Below are 22505 nucleotides of genomic sequence, written 5' to 3' on the forward strand. Positions count from 1 at the left end.
AATCGTTTTATTGAGACCCTACACACTTCGTTGATTTTCATTTCAAACTTTAGCTTTTTTAAGATTCCAAAGGTGTAGTATGTCTGCTGTTACAGGATGGAAAACATAAGGAGTTAGGCTAGCCAAAACAGAAAATTGAGCATTAGACAGGGCAGACTGGAAGGCGCTCCCATGCAAAACACTCCTCCCAATTATCTTAAGTAAAGATTAAAGAAACTGTGGCGGGATTTGCATAGTAACAGAGGAACATCCATTGCAAATCCTCAGCAGCAAGAGCAGTGGGAACCGGCAGTGGGAACTGGCACTGGGAAAAAGGCGGTTCCTCGATTGCAAATGAGCTCCTGTTAAGGGTGACAAAGACACCTGGAGTGACGTTAATTGCCTGCGTATAAGCAAGCGTCATCTGGTCAGATACAGGGCGCATGCGGGAAGGGGCGGGACTAAATCGACTCCGGAAGGCGGCAAATTGTAGTTTTGTTTTGGCTGGAAAGGCTTAGCTGAGCTTGTGGCGCCTTACAAAGATAAAGGAGAAGGGAACTCAGCGGTGACTGAGATAAATGCCTCATTTTGTATTATAGACTTGGAGGTGGGAGACCTTTTCTGCGTTAGGGGCCGATGATAGGGGTAAGGAAGTTTGGAGCCAGTTCTGTCAAACTTTGTGCCCACTGGTGTTAGTGATGTTTGGGCTACAAAGGTGAACACTCCTAATCGTCTAAGAGCTTCCTCCTTTATTTTTTTTTCCCCCTTTTGTCTCTCTCCTTACATATCATAGGTGGCTTGTCCTTATATGAACGGAAACCAGAAAGCATTGAGAACTTTGAAGTAAGCAGTGGTTTCATCCTTGACATGGGCATGGCACAGGAGAAAATGGAAGTAGATTTGGAGCTGCCGCGGAATTCCACCACCTCAAATGGTAATGCCCTAAGAATAGCCAACAGCGTCCCTTTGATCAATGGATTTGGGTGAGCAGGGTTGAGATACTGGAAGAGGCAAGCGGGCATTGGGGAGATGTTGGACAAAAGTGACTTCCTATAGCATTCCCTTCCTTGTATTTATGGAAGTTCTGCAGGTATCTCCCCTGTCTCTGGTGCCTGGAGATCCCACCCTCAGCCTGGTGGAGTAGGGGCAGGTGTGGAATACGCTGACCAGAGGGAGAGTACACGCCCCACCCTGAGGTTGACACACATCTAAACCTAAACATCCTCTGCTGACAATCCACCTGGACTAGAAAGCAGCAATCAATCAGGATGGAGCACCACTTTTTTCCAATTTCAGCCCATCTCTTACCCACTCCTTTGAAGAAACAATACCCTCCCCAACCCCTCCCTGATTTCACATTTCCTGTCAGGACTATTTTTTCTTATTCTCAACTGCTCTGTCACCTCTGACCTTCACCTCTTACACACTCTAGATGAAAAGGGTTGTCAGGCAAATAAACCTGGACCTTTCTACACCTAGTTTTTATTTGAACATAGAGTTTAAGTACTATAGAAGTTCAGTCTCCTAAATTACACATTTTTAGTGGATAATATTCCCCCAAAGGAGAAGGAAAACTGATTCTAGGGAGGGGTGTGTGTGTGTGGAAAAGTTTTATTATTTTTATGTACAAAGCACACATATATATCTGTGGTGTGAAAATTTGGTGGAAGAGGAGTTATTAGGGGAAAAAAGATCTAAAAAGGCTCGTTGGAGACCAGCCAATGAAAAAAGGAATTAGAAACACTGCGTTCAATGATGGTTAACTATTTCTTGCACATATCTGAAGGTCTGGCATTACTAAAGGTTCTCATGCATGCTAGGCAAGTGCTCTGCCACGGAACTTCAGCCCCAGCCCTCAAATAGGTTTTTAAATGAGATTTTTTGAGTGGGGACATAACTTACTGGTACAGCATTTGCCTAGCATGTGTGAGGCCCTGACTTCTATACTTAGCACTGGAAAAAAAAAAGAGAGAGAGAGAAAGAGATCTTGGATCACATACCCCAGTATCATTAGATTTTCTAGATTCTGTAAGTCTGAAAAGTACATTCACGATATGTTATTAGCTTTGCTCCTCACCCACAAGCCCTGGTACTAGGGATTAAACCCAAGGGCACTCTAACTCTGAGTTACATCCCCAGCCCTCCCCACTTTTTTTAGTACTAGGAATTGAACCCAGGGGAACTTAACCACTGAGCCACATCCCCAGCCCTATGTTTTGTATATTATTTAAAGACAGAGTCTCACTGAGTTGCTTAGCACCTCACTGTTGCTGAGGCTGGCTTTGAACTCACAGTCCTCCTACCTCAGCCTCCTGAGCCACTAGGATTACAGGCATGCACCACCTCTCCCAGCACCTTTATTTATTTTTATGTGGTGCTGAGGATTGAACCCAGTACCTCACACATGCTAGGTGGTGAGCACTCTACGACTGAGCCACACCCCCAGCCTCTGTATTTTATTTTGAGATAGGGTCTCTCTAGGTTGCTTACACCCTTGCTAAATTGCTGAGGCTGGCTTTGAACTTGCAATCCTCCTACCTCAGACTCAAGCCGAGCCACTGGGATTACAGGCATGTGGTGCCATGCCTGGCTTCTCAACCCTTTTTATTTTTTATTTTAAGAAAGGGTCTCGGGCTGGGATTGTGGCTCAGCGGTAAAGTGCTCGCCGAGCATACGCAGGGCCCCGGGTTCGATCCTCAGCATCACATAAAAATGAATGAAATAAAGGTATTGTGTCCGATTACAACTTAAAAAATTAATATTACAAAAATTATCTTTAAAAAAAAGAAAGGGTCTCACTGAGTTATTGAAGCTGGCAAGGAACTTGCAATCCTCCTGCCTCAGCCTCCCAAGTTGCTGAAATTATAGCCATATACCACCACACTCGGCTGCTCCTCACCTTTTATAGTGTCATACTACTTGATAGTTGTAATATACACAACATAAACTGAAAGACAGGATCAATCCTCCTTGTTGAACACATGAGACTCATATATCTTGAAAATGCCATAGTGACAGAGCCAGTACTATGAACCTGTATCTCCTGGCTCCTAAACTAGTGAATTCTGTACTACTAATCAATATCTAAGCTGATTAGCTCTAATGAAATGCAGCTCTCTAGTGATTTGAGGCAGGGGAGAACATATTGTCACAAAATAAAGCTAAAATTGACCAAAAAATAATACATTACCAGCCTGGTGTGGTGGTGCATGCCTGTAATCCCAGTGGCTCAGGAGGCTGAGGCAGGAGAATGTAAGTTCAAAGCCAGCCTCAGCAACTTAGCAAGGCCCTAAACAACTCAGTGAGACCCTGTCTCCAAATAAAATATTAAAAGGGTGGGTGATGTGTCTCGGTGGTTAAGTGCCTCTGGATTTAATCCTTAGTTACCCCCCACCACCAATTACTTTTTTTTTTAAGTAAAGTCAGTGGCTCTGCATGTTGTATGGAGAACAGGGACTTTTTTTTTTTTTTTTTTTTTTTGGTACCAGGGATTGAACTTGGGGGCACTCAACCACTGAGCTACAACCCCAGCCCTATTTTGTATTTTATTTAGAGACAGGTCTCACTGAGTTGCTTAGTACCTCGCTGTTGCTGAGACTGGCTTTGAACTCATCATCCTCCTGTGTCAGCCTCCGCAGCCGCTAGGATTTTGTGTGCACCACCACACCCAGCGAGAACAGTAACTTTTTTTAAAAAAATTGTTTGTTTTTTTTTTTAGTTGTAGGTGGACACTTCCTATTGTATTATCAAAGGAATTGTTAGGGGACCCACCCTGCTAGTAGAATAGAGCAGTAAGGAGAGTATTGTTCCCCCCTACCGTTTTTTGTGATGCTGAGGATGAACCCACGGCCTTACATATACATGATAGGCAAGTGCTCTACTACCGAGCTACATCCCTAGCCTAAAAATGTTGGTTTTATTGGAAAACTTTATGAAAAGAAACAGGTTGCAAATGATAATGAAGGATATATGCTTGAAGGAACATGTGGATCCAGTTTAATGTATTAAACATTCCAGGGAGAGAATGCATTAGACCCTGTTGCCTAATCCACAGAGTCCTGGAATCTAAGAAAGATCTCAGTTATCCCTTCCTACTTTGTTGTTCAAAGGATTGACAATTTTAAAAATCATTAGAGCACAGTTACAGAGTTGAATTCTCCAGCTTAAGATCCTGATGCATGAAGTAAAATTTGTACAGAAAAGTGAGTGTAAATTGTGTATTTATCTAGTGGGAGTTAAAGATATGGAAACTGTAAAGTGGATTAGCTCCAGCGACTCAGAAGTTATAGGAATGATGAATGGCATGCTTGATGTCAGGAACTTGCCCAAATGATCTGAAGGCATATTATGTGCTATTGTTGCAAGATTAGGGTATAGTCAGAGAAATTATTCTGAACAACAATTTAGAGTAAGATTACACTGAGTCTGGGTTGAAATCATTTTCACTTCTTTGTAATTGTAATATGTACACTGCTTATTTTTCTCATTCCATTACTTAGGCCTCTAATACTTGGTTGTCCTACCCTTTCTAAACTATACTTGGCAGTAAAGCATGTGGTCCATATTTTGCTAAATATTGTTATACCTCTTTTTTTTTTTTTTTAGACAGTGGACTTATCAACGCACTTTGAGGGCACAGCTTTTTTTAAATGTTTATTTATTTATTTATTTTAGGTGTAGATGGACACAACACAATGCCTTTATTTTTATGTTGTGCTGAGGATAGAACCCAGGTCCCACCCATGGTAGGGGAGCACTCTACCGCTGAGCCACAATCCCAGCCCTGTTATACCTCTTTCAAGTAATTTTCTAACTGTGCTTGATGTTTCCTGTATGTAAAGACTCTCTCTCTTGCACCAGAATTTGCAGAATTAAATTTCTTAAATGTCAGTTATTTAACACAGTGCAGTTCCCACACTGTTTTGTGATGAACATCTTGTATTAATAAAAATACCAGTGTCAAGGGGTTGGGGTTGTAGCTCAGTGGTTGAGCACTTGCCTTGCATGTGTGAGTCACTGGGTTCAATCCTCAGCACCACATAAATAAATAAATAAAATAAAGATATTGAAAAAAAATTCCAGTGTCAAAAGTTTTGAACCTCTTGGTTCTGTATAGTTGGCTGATTTATTACTGGTATCAATAACTATATTTAAAGATATTGTGTTTTTTTCCTTTTTTTCTCTGACCCTTATTAAAAGAATTAGAGGTCAGGCTAGGTATAGTGGCACACTCATGTAATCCCAGCAGCTCAGGAGGCTGAGGCAAGAGGATCACAAGTTTAGCCTCAGCAACTTAGCCAGGCTCTAAGCATCTCAGTGAGACCCTGTCTCTGAATAAAAAGTTTTAAAAAGGGGGGCTAGGGATGTGGCTCAGTGGTTGATTGCCCCTGGGTTCAATCCCTAGTACAAAAAAAAAAAAAAAAGAATTACAGGTCAGGCTGGGGTGTAGTTTAGTGGTAGAGTGCTTGCCTAGCTTGTATAAGGCCCTGGGTTTATCCTCAGCACTGCAGAAAAAAAGTTTCGAGCCAGAGCCCAGCGTGGTGGCACACACCTGCAATCCCAGTGGTAGGGGAGGACAAGGCAAGAGGATCAGGAGTTCAAAGGCAGCCTCAGTGAAAAGCAAGGCTCTAAGCAACTCAGTGAGGCCCTGTTTCTAAATAAAATACAAAGTAGGAATGGAGATGTGGCTCAGTGGTTGAGTGTCACTGAGTTCAATCCCTGGTACACACACACAAAAAAAAGGTTTCTTGGATCCTTGCCAGCACTTTCCTTCTTTAAAAACCTTTAGTTTGATCCTGCTTTTAAATTATTGCTGCCTCAATTGAAAGGCATACTATTGTCCAAGGGACAAATCTAGCTCGCTGTTAGCTTTTTGAAAAGTTTTATTGGAACTTAACCATGTTCATTTGTTTATTGTCCACAGCTACTTTCCCACTACAGTGGCAAAATTGAATAGCTACAACAGAGATTGATATGGCCCAAAAAGCCTAAAATATTTATTTTGTCTGTCCTTTTGAAGAAAAAGTTTTCCCATTATCTGGTTTATTGACCTCTTGCCTGGAATAAAGGTAGTAGCCATGAAAAATGATTGCTGCTTGCCCAGTGTGATGGTGCATGCTTATGTAATCCCAATGACTCGGTAGGTTGAGGCAGGAGGACTACAAGTTCAACACCAGCCTGGGTAACTTAGCAAGACTGTCTCAAAGTAAAAAATGAAAAGGGCTGGGTGCTCAGTGATGGAGCACCCCTGGGTTCAATCCCTAGTGCTAAGAAAAAAAGAAAAGAAATCTGATTGCTATGAGAATATAACTTACATAATTGTGTAGACAGCTATTACTTATCATTTGATCTGGGGCATTGAATACCACCCAGTTATATTAGCTTTGCTTTTTCCAACCTAGGAAAAAAAAGAAAGAAAAGATTTTTACTAAGTAATAATATTTAAAACTGAGCTGTTTAAATGTTGCTGTTTTTACCTGTCTATTCTCATCTGAAAGTGGAACATTCCCAGGGAGAAGAGGAAGGTACCATCGGGTTCCTTAAGTCACCAAAAGCCCCAGCCCAGGATTCAGTACCTCCCCCAACCCTGAATTCTCACCACGTTCTTCCTGGGGTTGATTCCAAGGCAAAACATCCTTTTCATGGTTAGAGAGGATCAGTTGCTTAAATGAATTCATGTCAGTTGTACTTATGGTTTTACAATAAATGACCTTTAGGGAAAAAAAAAGAAAAGAAATAGATTTTAAGCCAGGCAAGGTGGTGTACACCTGTAATCCCAGCAGCTTGGGAGGCTAAAACAGGAGAATTGTGATTTCAAAGCCAGCCTCAGCAATAGTGAGGTACTAAGCAATTTAGTGAGACCCTGACACTAAATAAAATAAAAAAAATAGGACTGGGGATGTGGCTCAGTGGTTGAGTACCCCTGAGCTCACCCAGTACAAAAAAAAAAAAAATGAGAGAGAGAGACAAAGAAATATATTTAACTCAGTTCTGGGTACCATGTAGGGTTTTATATAAATTCATTTGAAATGACTCATACTAATTGTAGTTTATGCTACCTCAATTATTTCTTTCAGTTTTATAGTCTTATTAAATAAAATTGGCAGATACAAGTTTGGGGGAGAATACTATTGCCAGCCCTAAGAGTCAGGCTCCCTACACAAAAGATAGTAAAACTAGGTGACCCATTAGTGTTCCTTAAATATTCTTATAATTGACTGCCTATTCATGTTGTTGTAGGGAAAATTTATAAAATATTGAGTTCTTCCCTGTAATATGCAAATTGTCATGCTACAAAATGGGATCAAGTCTCAATAAGCTTAGGAAGGTAGAGAAAGTGCTAAAGAAATTCAAGGAAGGGAGTGAAAAATTAAAGCAAGAATTGATGAAGGATAAGGAAAAGGTTCAGGGAGAAGGTACATTTGAAATGGGCCTTAATGGATCCATAGAGCACACTCTGGAAAAGAGGTCTTCAGATGGCTGGGACAGCATTTCGAGTATACAGAACAGGCTTTGGAGGCAGAAAAGCATAGGTCTGGGATATCCAGACAGCTGAGTGGTGAACTTTGCCCTATAGGCCTGGATTCCAAATGCTCTTCTGCTGACCAGTGTTGATCCCCAGTGAAGGGACTGGTTTTTTGTTTGTTTTTTACCAAACTATTTTTTTTAAAGTTAAGTGCCATGTAATTAAATATGTTATGTAGCTGCTAATTGTCCTGTTCTTTGCCTCTCTAAGCACTTATTTTACTCTACCATACATTTGGGTCCTTTGAGTATTTTTCTTCCCTATTAAAGCCCTACACTGCATTCTGAGATCATTAATTCCCTACATTTTTATAAATACCAAAATGAACTTTTATAAGTGAAACATTAGTGTTGGTCCATGATGAGATTTTTAAAAATTAATTACTATTATTTAATTGTACATATTTATGGGGAACAGTTTGATAATTCAATATATGCATACAATGCATAATAATAAAATCAGGATGATTAATATTTCAATCTGAAATATTTTGTAATTTTTTTTTTTTTACTTTTTTGGTGTGTGTGTGTGAGAGAGTTGTTGGGGATCGAACTCAGGTCTTCACTAATGCTAGGCAAGCATCTACCACTGAGCCACATCCCCAGTCCCCATTTTTTAAAATTTTAGATTAACACATAGTATACATATTTATGATGCCCAGCATGACATTTCAATACATGTATATACTATATACTGATCAAATCAGGCTCATTAATATTTTCATGTTCTTATCATTACATGAAGTTTGCAACCTTCCAGATCTTTTCTCTCTTCTCCTTTTTTTTAAAAAAGTATTTATCTATTTTTTTTTATTTCTTGATGTGGTTCTGAGGATCGAACCCAGTGCCTCATACATGCAAGGCAAGCACTCAACCACTGAGCCACAACCCCAGCCCTAAATATTTATTTTTTAGTTGTATTTGGACCAATACTTTTATTTTATTTATTTATTTTTATGTGGTACTGAGGATCGAACCCAGCACCACAACCCCAGTCCCTCTCTTCTCTTTTAGTTATTCAAAAAATGTATAATAGGTTATTGTGAACTGCTGTCATTGCACTGTGCCATATTTGGCAAAAGAGAAAGGTAGTCACTGGATATTTGTGCCTAGATTTTTTTTTTGAGGGGAAGGACCAGGGATTGAACTCAGGGCCACTCCACCACTGAGCCACATCCTCAGTCCTATTTTTGTATTTTATTAGAGACAGGGTCTCACTGAGTTACTTAGCACCTCGCCGTTGCTAAGGCTGGCTTTGAACTCGCTATCCTCCTGTCTCAGCCTCCCCAACTGCTGGAATTACAGGCCTGTGCCTAGATTTTGTATTGAAATTTTACTACTTCCTGAAATCCGCAAATATGGTGCCAAATCATGGAGGGCTTTGAATATCATGGTAAATAACTAAGTTCAGGATTGGCGCAGTGGCTTGTAATCCCATTGACTGGGGAGGTTGAGGCAGAAGGATCACAAGTTCAAGGCCAGTCACAGCAACTTAGCTAGGCCCTGTCCCAAAAAAAGAAAATAAAAAGGGCTAGGGATATAACTCAGTGGTAAAGTGCCATTAGTTCAATTCTCCAGTACTGCCAACCCCCCAAAAACAAAACTTAGTTAAGCAGACTATAAAATCACTGAAATTGTAAGACAGCAAGCTGTTCTTTCATGTACCACCACACCAGGCTGGAAAGGTTTTGAATTGGTTCTTAGCAAGGAGCCTGAAAAGAATAAAATACAAGTAAGAGAGAGTATGGAGGTAAACCCCAAAAGACTGGATGTGAATGTAACAGTAGTCCACTTTACCTTTTGAATATATCCTTCGCTGCTGCTTATTTTATTTTTTAAAATATTTTAGCTATAGATGGACACAATATTGCCACAGTCTGGCTGGGCACAATTCAGAGCCACTTGTCAAGCAGAAACGAACTTTATTTTTAGAACACACAGGCTACACCACAGGAGCTCTTCAGGAATTCCCTCAGAGCCCAACTGCCACCACCAGCTTTTTTGCCAGCCTCTCTACCACTCTTGAGCCTGATTGGCTGGGTTGCGTGGACGGAGCCAAAAGAATCCCCCAATGAGCAGCACCGTGGTCTGAAAGGGCCGGGAAACAGCCCAATGAGCATCACTGCAGAGGAGCCAATCAGCTAGAAGTTTGCTGGGGCCACGGTGAGCCAATCAGCTGGAAGTTTGCTGGGGCCGCTTTGGCTGTGGCTCTCAACACAATATCTTTATTTTATTTATTTATTTTTATGTGGTGCTCAGGATCAACCCAGTGGCTCACACCTGCGAGGCAAGTGCTCAACCATTGAGCTACATCCCAAGCCCCAAGCTGCTTATTTTAAAAGGGACTTGTTTTTCTTTTCCTCTCCTTCTCCATCCCTGACCTGGGGGTAGGTAACAAGATTACCATTTCCCCTCTTAGGCCTAGTTATCTGTTTTGAGCTCACCACTAGAAGAAGTCAACCTGAGAAGTGCTTTATCTTCCATATTAACAACTGAATAAGTGAATTTCACTTCACCATGTGTTGAGAGCCACAGCCGAAGGGGCCCCAGCAAACTTTCAGACTGCCAGCTGATGATTGGCTCACAGCGGCCCCAGCAACATCTAGCTGATTGGCTCCTCTGCGGTGAAGCTCATTGGGCTGTTTCCCTGCCCTTTCAGGTCACGGAGCTGCTCATTGGGGGACATTTTGGCTCCACCCATGTGACCCAGCCAATCGGCCTCAAGAGGAAGAGGATGGTGGGAGGTGTGGAGGCTGGTGGTTGGGGGAGTGGCTTGTGGGAAGCCGGTGGTGGCAGTTGGGCTCTGAGGGTTTTTTCCTGAGGAGCTGTTTTCTTTGGCTTGTGTGGTTCTAAAAATAAAGTTAGTTTCTTTTGACAAGTGGCTCCTGAATTGTGCCCAGCCAGACTGCGGCATTTGGTGGCTCGCACGGGGAGTGACTGAGGGTAAGTAAACCTCTCGCCCCTGAGGACAGGGTGAGAGGATGGGTAACCATTTTCCTCTTTTGTTTTGCTTCACTTTTGTTTTAAGTTGCCTGTCCCTGGAGATGTGTAAGATGGAAGAAAAACCGCTCGCATCTGAGGAACAGATAGGGAGAAAGGACGGATGGACATTTCAGGAGGATAGAAAGGCTATAATGATTTTCTGTTGTTCCAATTTTGTTTCACTCTGTTTCAGTTTTGTTTGGCGTTATCTTCTTGGGTTGTATTATAGTTATAGTAGCAATATTCAAGTAAAAGAGAAGGTCTCTCGAGCTAGTCAGACAGAGAAAAAAATTCAAGTAAAAAAGAAGGTCTCTCGAGCTAGTCAGACAGAGGACAAGATTCAAGTAAAAGAGAAGGCCTCTCAAGGTAGTCAGACAGAGAAAGAAAGTGTAAAGCAGAAAAAGCCATCAGGGGGAAAGTTACAAAAGGAAACTGCTACTAACACCTTTCAATCACCAGAGGGCTTAAGTGTCCAACCAACAGCACCACCTCTACAGGAGCTATCACCAGAGGACGTAAGTGTCCAACTGACAAGGCCACCTCCATATGCTGGGAGGCCCCCAACCCCCGCAGTTGATAGTTCAGATCCTGAGACAGGATCTCAAGTATTAACAGGCCCTGTATTTGAGGCAGGAGGGCAGCGAATTTACCATACTTTAAATTTCAAAACAGTGAAGCAGCTAAAAGAGGCCGTAACAACCTATGGTCCTCAAGCACCCTTCACTGTAAGCTTGGTCGAATCCATTACCAACTTGAACGTGACGCCAGCAGATTGGGCTAATATGTGTAAAGCTGTGCTAAATGGAGGACAATACCTGTTATGGAAGGTTGCCAATGAGGAATTTTGCAAGGAGATGGCTAGGCGAAATGCAGCAGCTGGTTATCCTCAGAGAAATCTAGATATGTTGTTAGGAAAGGGACCTTATGAGGATCAGCAGCAACAAATTGCATATGATCCTGGTACATATTCACAAATTGCTGTAGATGCAGTTAAGTCATGGAAGACTTTACAAGGACATGGAGGTTTACAAGGTCAATTATCTAAGATAATACAAGGAGCTAATGAATCTTACGCTGAATTTGTAGATAGGCTTATTCAAACAGCTACCAGAGTTTTTGGGAATATAGAACAAGCAATGCCATTAATAAAACAACTGGCTTATGACCAAGCGAATCGTTGGTGCAGAGATATCATTAGACCATGGATACATGAAGATTTAAACACATATATTAAATTATGTAGAGACATTAATGAACAAGAGCAAGTCATGGCAACTGCAGTAAAACAGGCTTTAGATGCCAGAGACATTAATGAACTAGGGCAAATTGTGGCAGCTGCAGTAAAACAGGCTTTAGATGCCAAGCCAAGAACATGCTACAATTGTGAACAAACAGGACATTTTAAAAGGAATTGCCCCATAGGAGGAGGGTTTAACAAAACTAGGTATCAAAGGAATAGAATACCGGGTATTTGCCCACGGTGCCGTAGAGGGAGACATTGAGCTAATGAATGCCATTCTCAAACCACCATAGAGGGTATTCCATTATCAAAAAACTAACAAGGACCAAGTGTTTATCCATGATATTGTGGAGAAAGGCATCGGGCTCCACTGCCAAAAAATGGACAAGGGGGCCCAATGCTCCGGGGCCCAAAACCACAAATATACGGAGCACTGGAGGAACCCAGCAACCCCATCAGGGTAGTGCCCAGGACACATTGTCCATCAGATCCCTCATCAGACAAACCAGAGGGAGCGCAGGGTTGGACATCTGTGCCTCCGCCAGAGCAGTACTAACTCCAGAGATGGGAGTTCAAATCATTCCCACAGGGGTAAAAGGACCTCTTCCCAAAGGAACAGTAGGCTTATTATTGGGACGCAGCTCTTCTACTCTAAAAGGACTTATGATAAGTCCTGGGGTAATTGATCCCGATTATGAAGGTGAAATAAAAATTATAGCCAGTTCTCCAAACGGTATATCTGTAATTTCACCAGGAGATAGAATAGCACAGTTACTAATAATACCAAGCCTACATGATAAATTTTCCAGTCGTGCTGTAGAAAGAGGTTCCAAGGGATTAGGCTCCACAGGTGTAGATTGGGCTATGCTGTCTTTAAATTTAGATTCTCGCCCCATGCTAAAACTAAATATTCAAGGACATGAATTTAATGGGCTACTGGATACAGGTGCAGACCTTAGCATCATCTCTCGTCAAGAATGGCCAAAACATTGGCCATTACAACAAGCCACTCAAATGCTTCGAGGCCTAGGAGTGGCGACTAATCCCCATAGAAGTGCAATGGTATTAGATTGGAAGGATCCTGAAGGATGTGAAGGAACTATACAGCCATATGTATTGGATCATCTTCCTATAAATTTATGGGGACGAGATGTCCTAGATCAATTAGGTTTGACATTAACAAATAACATCAACCAAAATGCACCCACTATTATGACTAGACAAGGTTTTAGGAAAGGAAAAAGATTAGGAAAACAAGAACAAGGTATAGCAGCACCAATACAAATAGATCAAGGAACAAACAGACATGGGTTGGATTTTCAGAAAGGGCCACTGAGACAATAAAAATTACTTGGAAATCAGAAAGACCAGTATGGGTTCCTCAGTGGCCCCTGACTAAAGAAAAGATACAAGCAGCCCATGATCTGGTCAAACAACAATTAGCGAAAGGACATATACAACCTTCTGTATCTCCCCATAATACTCCCATTTTTGTCATCAAAAAGAAATCTGGTAAATGGAGATTATTGCAAGATTTAAGAGCCATTAATAATGAGATGGTTATTATGGGACCTGCTCAATCGGGGATTCCTCAATTGTCTGCTTTGCCAAAAACTTGGTATGTTTTAGTTATAGATATTAAAGATTGTTTTTTTTTCAATTCCAATTCATCCTGAGGATAGTCCACGTTTTGCATTTACTATCCCTGCACTGAATCATGAAGGTCCTGATCAGAGATATGAATGGAAAGTACTCCCTCAAGGGATGGCTAACAGCCCAACTATGTGTCAAATTTATGTTAACAAAGCAATCCAGCCACTTAGAAATCAAAATCCTGAACTACAAATATTTCACTATATGGATGATGTACTATTAGCACACAAAGCTAAAAACACATTGCTAGAATGTTATGCCACACTTACAAACTTATTAAAAAATTATAATCTAGAGATAGCAATAGATAAAGTACAATTAAATTTTCTAATTAATTATTTAGGAGTTCTATTATCCTCAACCATGGTCCGTCCACCAAAAATTCAAATACGAGTAGATCAACTCAAATCACTTAATGACTTTCAAAAGTTATTAGGAGACATAAATTGGATAAGGCCTTATCTAGGTATACCAACAGGAGAGTTGGGACCTTTATTTGATATCCTAAAAGGTCCATCAGATCCAAATTCACCCCGAATGTTAACGCCTGAAGCAAGAAAGGCATTAAAAATCATTGAAACATATATGGAAAATATGCATTTGGATAGAAGTGATATAAGTTTGCCTTTATTATTTATTGTACTACCAACAAAAAATATTCCTACAGGAGTATTTTGGCAAGAAGGCCCATTATTATGGATACATTTATCTTATTCTCCTAACACTATTCTTACTAGGTATCCTGAAGCTGTAGGACAATTAATACTCAAAGGAATAAAAGCAGCAAAGGGAGTGTTTGGAATTTCTCCCAATAAAATTATTACTCCATATACTATGAATCAAATTGATGAGTTAGCTAATGAGTTAAATACTTGGGCAATAATCATGTGCAAATCTAATGTTTCATTTGATAACCACTTACCATCTAATCCTTTATTGTCTTTTTAGTCATCACATCCTGTAATTTTTCCAAAAATGACAAGAAAAACACCTATCGGGAATGCTCCAAATATATTCACTGATGGATCTAATAATGGTACAGCAGCAATAGTTACACCTGATCAAACTTTTACATTTTTAGTACCCAAACAATCAGCTCAAAAGGTAGAGCTTAATGCAGTATTACAAGCTTTTGTGATGTTTAAAGATTCTGTATTTAATTTATTTTCCGATAGTCAGTATATAGTTAATGCTATAGTATCCCTTGAAGATGCTAGTAGGATTTCCCCTTCCTCTACTGTTTTCTCTTTGCTTTCCACTATACAAAGTCTAATCTGGGACAGAAAAGCTCCATTCTTTATAGGACATATCAGGGCACATACAGGATTGCCTGGAGCCCTTAGTTTGGGCAATGATTTAGCAGATAAAACTACACATGACATACATATTTTCTCTACACTAGAAGAAGCTACAAATTTTCATAAAAAGTTCCATGTCAATGCTAATACTGTACAAAAGCGTTTTAAAATAACTAAGGAACAAGCTAGACAAATAATTAAACAATATCAAAATTGTGTGACCTTTTTACCACAAGTTAATCTTGGAGTCAATCCTAGAGGACTGATACCTAACCATATTTGGCAGATGGACGTCACACACTTGCCAGAATTTGGAAAATTGAAATATTTGCATGTTACAGTTGATACTTCTTCTGGATTTTTGATGGGCTCCCTTCATGCCGGAGAAAAAACTAAAGATGTTATAGCTCATTGCTTACAAAATTTTGCCACTGTGGGCGTTCCAAAACAGTTAAAAACAGATAATGCCCCTGGTTATACTTCAACCTCTTTTAAACAATTTTGCTCATCATTTGGCATTACTCATATAACAGGAATCCCATACAATCCACAGGGACAAGGCAGAGTTGAAAGAGCTCATCAAACTACTAAAATGTACTTATTAAAGCAAAAAGAAGGAATTGGGAAAGGGTATATATTCCCCAAAGATAAACTTAAAATAACCCTTTTTACTCTAAACTTTTTAAATTTGGATTCATCAGGGCTTAGTGCTGCGGAAAGGCATATGTGTCCAAAAAATGTACATAAGCCCAAGGTACTTTGGAAGGATATTCTAACAGGACAATGGAAAGGTCCTGACCCAGTAATTGTCTGGAGTCGGGGGTCGTTTGTGTGTTTCCACAGGGAGAACAGCAGCCTTTGGATTCCAGAGAGATTAACTAAGGTCCTGACCCAGTGATTGCCTGGAGTCGGGGGTCTGTTTATGTGTTTCCACAGGGAGAACAGCAGCTGATTTGGATTCCAGACAGATTAACTAAAGCGATTTCTACAGACCAAAAAGAAGATGTGATATCCAAAACTCCAGTTTGGTTATTCTTACATCTGCGACAGAACCAGAATGCTTTTTTCAATATCTATTTTATTATTGCCCTTTCACATATTTTGTTTTTTTGAGCTCATACAGACCTAGGTTAATGTTTTGCTGATCAGTTCTATTTTTTGACTATAGAGTTTTTAAACATTGCAATGGAGATTTCACCTGTAAAAAGTTATAAGGCCTTTACTATTATGTTATGTGTCATATGTGTTATGTGTGCACACTTGTGTTTTGTGTTTGAATGTACGTATGTCCATATGTCATATATGATGAGCGCTCACGAAAATATGGATCCAAATATTTTTTTTTATTCACGTGATTTAAATGGTTTAATTTAAATTGGGTAAACAGCTGTTTTAAAATGTGAACAAAATAGGAGGTTAACAGATCTGTTTGTTTACTTTCACCTTTCCTTTTCATTATATTTAATAATTCTCTTAAAGATAATGTAAATTATTAAGAAAATTGTTTTCTTTTAATGCCTTCTGGAATGTTATATAATTTTTTCTTTAGCCATTATTGCCAGAATTCCTATCTTCAGTGAAGACAATGTAAATTGTTAAAATTGTTTTCTTTTAGTGCCTTCTGGAATGTTATATAATGCTATATAATTTTTTCTTTAGCCATTATTGCCAGAATTCCTATCTTCAGTGAAGACAATGTAAATTGTTAAGAAAATTGTTTTCTTTTAGTGCCTTCTGGAATGTTATATAATGCTATATAATTTTTTCTTTAGCCATTATTGCCAGAATTCCTATCTTCAGTGAAGACAATGTAAATTATTAAGAAAATTGTTTTCTTTTAGTGCCTTCTGGAATGTTATATAATGTTATATAATTTTTCTTTAGCCATTATTGCCAGAATTCCTATCTTCATCCCAGTGCATGAAGACAAAGATAAAATCAATCTACAGCTTCTGCAATAGCCATCACTGAACTGCTTGCAGAACTTACCTGGACTATGTATCACTTATATGCATTGTGAACTCACTTGTATGCATTGTGAACTATCTGTTGGTTCAGCGATTTCTGGTAGTGTTGGGGTATTTATGCTGATGGTGTCATCGGTGGTACAATTTTTGCAAAAGGAGCCATCAGCTGGCTTGATGTATCTTCCTCCCTTCTGCTTGTCATGATCGTTCAGCTAAAATTTGGGGGCCAACAGAGGTGAGGCAAAGAACCTCACCCCCCCCCCGGCTGGTACGAAGACCTCTACACAGGTGTGGCTGTATACTGGACTGGTAGTCAGTGACGGGTAAGATCCAATTACTATGGTACCAACCTAAGTCAGGAGGCTGACGCCTTGAGGTCAGCTCATCCGATAACGGGTAAGGACCATATTTACTATTGGACAACCTAAGGCAGGCACGGTCCCTAAGCCACATGCTTGTTGTTTAAACAGAGAGGGGGAGATGTTGAGAGCCACAGCCGAAGGGGCCCCAGCAAACTTTCAGACTACCAGCTGATGATTGGCTCACAGTGGCCCCAGCAACATCTAGCTGATTGGCTCCTCTGCGGTGAAGCTCATTAGGCTGTTTCCCTGCCCTTTCAGGTCACGGAGCTGCTCATTGGGGGACTTTTTGGCTCCACCCATGCGACCCAGCCAATCGGCCTCAAGAGGAAGAGGATTGTGGGAGGTGTGGAGGCTGGTGTTTGGGGAGTGTGGCTTGTGGGAAGCCGGTGGTGGCAGTTGGGCTCTGAGGGTTTTTTCCTGAGGAGCTGTTTTCTTTGGCTTGTGTGGTTCTAAAAATAAAGTTAGTTTCTTTTGACAAGTGGCTCCTGAATTGTGCCCAGCCAGACTGCGGCAACCATGCCCTCAGGGTACACCTGGGACTCCCCTTGGGGCACACCTGGAATGCAGCCTTTAAGAGCTTTTTTAAAAAAATATTTATGTTTTAGTTGTAGTTGGACACAATACCTTTATTTTATTTACTTATTTTTATGTGGTGCTGAGGATCGAACCCAGGACTTCACCTGTTCTGGGCAAGTGCTCCGCTGCTGAGCCACAAAGAGCTTCTTTAATAGTTCTTTGTTCTCGCTGATGGGTGGAACCACAGTGTCCAGATAAGAGTCTCCAGTGCTGCTTTGCTAGCAAAGCAATAAGGCTTCTTTTTCCTTTTTCTCAAAACTGTGTCCTCATTATTAAATTGGCATGAATTGGCATCGGGGACAAGGACCCAGCTTTCAGTAACAAAAGCAGCCAAAGAAAAGTATTAAAAATGATTTCTTATTATCATTGGAGAAACCTGGATGAAAGGTACATGGGAACCATTGGCATACTTTTTGCAACTTCTTGTGAGTCTTAAACTATTTCAAAGTAAAAAGTCGCCAGGCACAGTGGCTCACGCCTGTAATCCCAGCTGCTGGGGAGGCTGATTCAGGAGGATCGGGAGCTAACCTCAGCCATGGTGAGGCTAAACAATTCAGTGACACCCTGTCTCTAAATAAAATATAAAATAGGGCCAGGGATGTGGCTCAATGGTAGAGTGCCCCTGGGTTCAATCCCCAGTACAAAAGAAAAATTATATTAAAAAGAAAACATGTAAAGGAAAAGATGACTTCTTCAGGTTATAAGCTCAAATAGAATAGAGGCCACCTGGGTGGGCAATAGTCCAAGGTGAGGACACCTACTCCATTTTCAGTGGGCAGCAGCTGCTCACTTTCAGTGTGTTGTTGCCATGTGGGAATGGAGCCCAGTGTTGCAAAATCTTGCAAGTTTTCAATAGAAGCCAAAAATCTGGAATCTGGATTTTTTTTAATATAAAATTTCTCAGTTTGCACAATGAATTCAGAAATGTTTTAACACCATGTAGGCCAAACAAAACATATCTGTGGAAGATCTCAGTTCTATCTACACCTGCTATCAGTTATCCCTCTTGTTCATGTAAAATTTGGGTAGCTCCAATCATAAATTTTATTTTGGTACTGGAGATTGAACTCAAGTGCACTTAACCACTGAGCCACATCACCAGCTCTTTTATATTTTATTTTGAGACTGGGTCGCCTTAGGTTTCTTAAAGTGTTGCTAAGTTGCTGAGGCTGGCTTCAAACCTGCAATCCTTCTGTCTCAGCCTTCTGAGCTGCTGGGATTACAGGGGTACACCACTGTGCCCAGCTCCAACCATAAATTTAAACGAATTACAGGTTTACACTGAAAATGATGTATTTCCAGGGTCATAATAAATTATACTTTTTCTCTAGCTTTAGAGGTAAAGTGGCATGCATGAGAATTCCTTTTCTTATATGGTAACTTGTTTAAGCTTAATGGACTAAGATGTGTACTTTTGTGTGTTTGTGTGTATATGTGTGTGTGTGTGTGTGTGTGTGTGTGTGTGTGTTAATTTCTACATCTGCACAGTTGTCTCTACCAGGATGCCATTTACAATTAACAGTGTTGCTATTTAAGTATTAGAAATCTTATTTCTTGAAAAAATTTGCAGACTTGAGGATGCAGCTTAGTGGTTGAGTGCTTGCCTAGCATGCATAAGGCCTAAATTCCATTTCCAGCACTGTTTTAAAAAAATTGTAATTAACTTTATATAACAAGTGTTTTCTTTTTCTCCTTAGTGATAATTCACAGGTATTCCAAACTGACACATTAAGAGTGAAAAGAAACAGCACGACATTTATGAGCCAGCATGCCCTGGTAAGAAAATGCTGATACCAGCCTCTTGTCCAAGACTTAAGCTATTTGCTTGCGTTCTCTCTCTCTCTCTCTCTTTCTCTCTCTCTCTCTCTCTCTCTGTTGCTGGGGATTGGGCATGCAGTACAAGCTTACTTGTCTTAACCAGTGGTTCTTAGACTTGAGTGAGCACATGGGGGGCTTGTTGAAACATGGCTGGCTAGGTCTTCCCCCAGAGTTTCTGATTCCGTGTGAGTCTGGGGCAAAGCCTGAGAATTTACATTTCTAACAAGTTCTTCCTTGAGAAACAGAGCTCTAAGCAGGGCTGGGGCTGCTCAGAAGGCTGAGACAGGAGGATCCGGAGTTCAAAGCCAGCCTCAGCAACTTTGTGAGGCCCTAAGAAACTCAGTGAGACCCTGTTTCTAAATAAAATACAAAATAGGGCTGGGGATGTGGCTCAGTGGTGGAGTGCCCCTGAGTTCAATCCCCTGTACTCTCCCCCCCAAAAAAAGAAATAGAGTTCTAAACAGTAATGAAGGAAAAATAAGTACATCGAAAACAGTTTTTGCTGCAGGTGAAGCAGAATTAACTTTTGAATTTCATATGGATTCAGCATTAAAGTTTGTTTTTATGCAATAAGATCATCTAGCTTCCAGTTTTTGAAGGGCATACTAACTTTGAGAGGAAAATTTGCAGGCTCTCTTAAAAGTAGTTTTCAGCTTTTAATTTGATTTTTTAAAAAATTTGACTTTTTATCACATCTTGAATTGTAAATGAAATTTGCTATTCATAGTGTTATAATGCAATCTTTAAATTGTAACTGTTTTCTGCTAGTTAAACATATGAAACATACTTATGATCAGTAAACCAAGGTGACTGAATGATTCATTTTATGAAAATTGTATTGAGGTAAAATTCATATAACTTTTTTTTAAAGAGAGAGAGAGAGAGAGAGAGAGAGAGAGAGAACTTTTTAATATTTATTTTTTAGTTTTCGGCGGACACAACATCTTTGTTTGTATGTGGTGCTGAGGACCGAACCCGGGCCGCACGCATGCCAGGTGAGCGCGCTACCGCTTGAGCCACATCCCCAGCCCAATTCACACAACTTTTTTAAAAATATTTTTTTTTAGTTGTAGATGGACACAATACTTTGATTTTACTTACATGTCGTGCTGAGGATCAAACCCAGTGCTTTCCACATGCAAGGCGAGTGCTCTACCACTGAGCTCCAGCCCCAGCCCCAGCCCTCACATAACATTTAATTAATTGTTTTAAAGTGTACAATTTGCCAGGTGAGGTGACCTAGGCCTGTAATTCCAGCTACTCTGGAGGGTGATGCAGGAGGATAGCAAGTTTGAGGCCAGCCTCAGTAATTTAACAAGACCCTGTCTGAAAATTAAAAAAAAAAATAATAAGAGCTGGGGATGTAGCTCAGTGCTAGAGTTCCATTGGGTTCAATCCCCAGTACTGTTAAAAAATAAATTAAAAATACAATTCAGCGCATTCACCATGTTGTTCAACCCTCAGCTCTCTTTAGTCTCAGGAAATGCCCATCCTTGTTTTGTTCCTAGTCCTGGTGGGAAAGCTTTTAGAGTTAATATTCATTGTAATGTTAACTGTGCATTTTGGTAAATTCCCTTTATCGTGTTAAGGAAGTTTCCTTTCACTCTTAGTCCCTGAGGGTTTCCACATTGTAAGGGCTTTTGAGCCTTGGGGGAATGGGTGGTGCAACCCTATAATCCCAGTAATTCTGGAAGGTTGAAGCAGAAAGATCACAAATTCAAGGCCAGCGCCAGCAAATTAAGGAGACTCTATCACAAAATCAAAGAATAAAAAGGGCTGGGGTGTAGCTCAGTGCTACTACACTCTTAGATTCAATCCTTGGTACCAAAAACAGAAAAGGCATTGAATTGATGAGTGTTTTCTCTAAGCCTTTTGAGATGACCATGTTTTCCCTCTTTGTCCTATTAATATAATGTAGCACTATGATTTTCTTATGTTAAACCTCCCTTGAGTTCCTGGAATGAATCTTTTTGCATCTTAATTTATAAGGAATATTGGTCTGTAGGTTTCTTTTCTGGAGGTATCTTTGCTGGTTTTGGTATCTGGGTAATTGCTGGTTTCAGAATGCATTAGGAAGTGCTAGCTTTTTCTTCCCCTGCAGTTTTAAGACTGGAACCCAGGACCTTGCACATGCTAAGTAAGCTATGTACTAACACTGAGATACACCCCAGCCCCAGCCTCTCTAATTTTGGAAGAATTTGAAAAAGATTGGTGTTAGTTCTTCATTTAAATGTTTTATAGAGTTTATTCATGAAACCATCTAGTCCTGGAAATTCCTTTATTTATTTATTTATTTTTTTTGTGGTGCTGGGGATTGAACCCAGGGCCTTGCTCATGCAAGGCAAGCACTCTACCAACTGAGCTCTATCCCCAGCCCCTAGTCCCGGAAATTTCTTTATTGAAAGGTTTGTTTGTTTATTTTATTTTATTTAGTTGTAGATGGACACAATACCTTTATTTTATTTATTTATTTTTATGTGGTGTGGAGAATCAAACCCAGTGCCTCACACATGCTAGGCAAGCGCTCTACCACTGAGCCACATCCTCAGCCCTATTGGAAGGTTTTTGACCACAGATTCTATGTCATATTATAAGTCTGTTGAGATTTTCTATTTCTTCTTGAATCATTTTGGTAATTTGTGTGTTTCTAGGCATTTGTCCATTTTATATAGATTAACTTGTTGTCATACAGTTAATTGTTTATAGATTTCTCTATCACATTAATTTCTTCTTCTTTAAATTTTTTTAGTTGTTGATGGACCTTTATTTATTTACTTATTTTATTTATATGTGGTGCTGAGAATCAAACCCAGGGCTTCACACATGCTAGGCAAGTGCTCTACCACTGAGCTACAACCCCAGCCCCCTATCATATGAATTTCTATATGAATCTGTAGAGTGCATTCTACTGAAATGTTATACCTTGAAATCAATTTTAGCGTATACTTCCTGCTGGGTACAATGGTGCAAGCCAGTAATCCCAGTGATTTGGGGTCTGAGGCAGGAGAATTGCAAGTTTGGGGGCAGCCTCAGCAATTTAGCAAGGCCCTTAGCAACTTACTGAGATCCTGCCTCAAAATAAGAAATTCAAAGGATTTGTGGTGTG

General features: G+C 40.2%; 1 protein-coding gene across 1 annotated transcript in view; it reads left to right on the forward strand.

The window, feature by feature from the left end:
- Positions 1-851: 851 nt before the first annotated feature.
- Positions 852-22505, forward strand: part of LOC143638687 (P2R1A-PPP2R2A-interacting phosphatase regulator 1-like) — a gene marked incomplete at its 5' end in the record, with an annotated part of 37999 nt that continues 16345 nt past the window's right edge. Inside the window, 2 exons of the mRNA XM_077106507.1 lie at positions 852-913; positions 19279-19357. Coding sequence (XP_076962622.1) covers positions 852-913; positions 19279-19357 — 141 coding nt within the window. The remainder of the gene's footprint in view (positions 914-19278; positions 19358-22505) is intronic.

The sequence above is a fragment of the Callospermophilus lateralis genome, chromosome X (assembly GCF_048772815.1).
Source record: "Callospermophilus lateralis isolate mCalLat2 chromosome X, mCalLat2.hap1, whole genome shotgun sequence".
Taxonomy (NCBI): Eukaryota; Metazoa; Chordata; class Mammalia; order Rodentia; family Sciuridae; genus Callospermophilus; species Callospermophilus lateralis.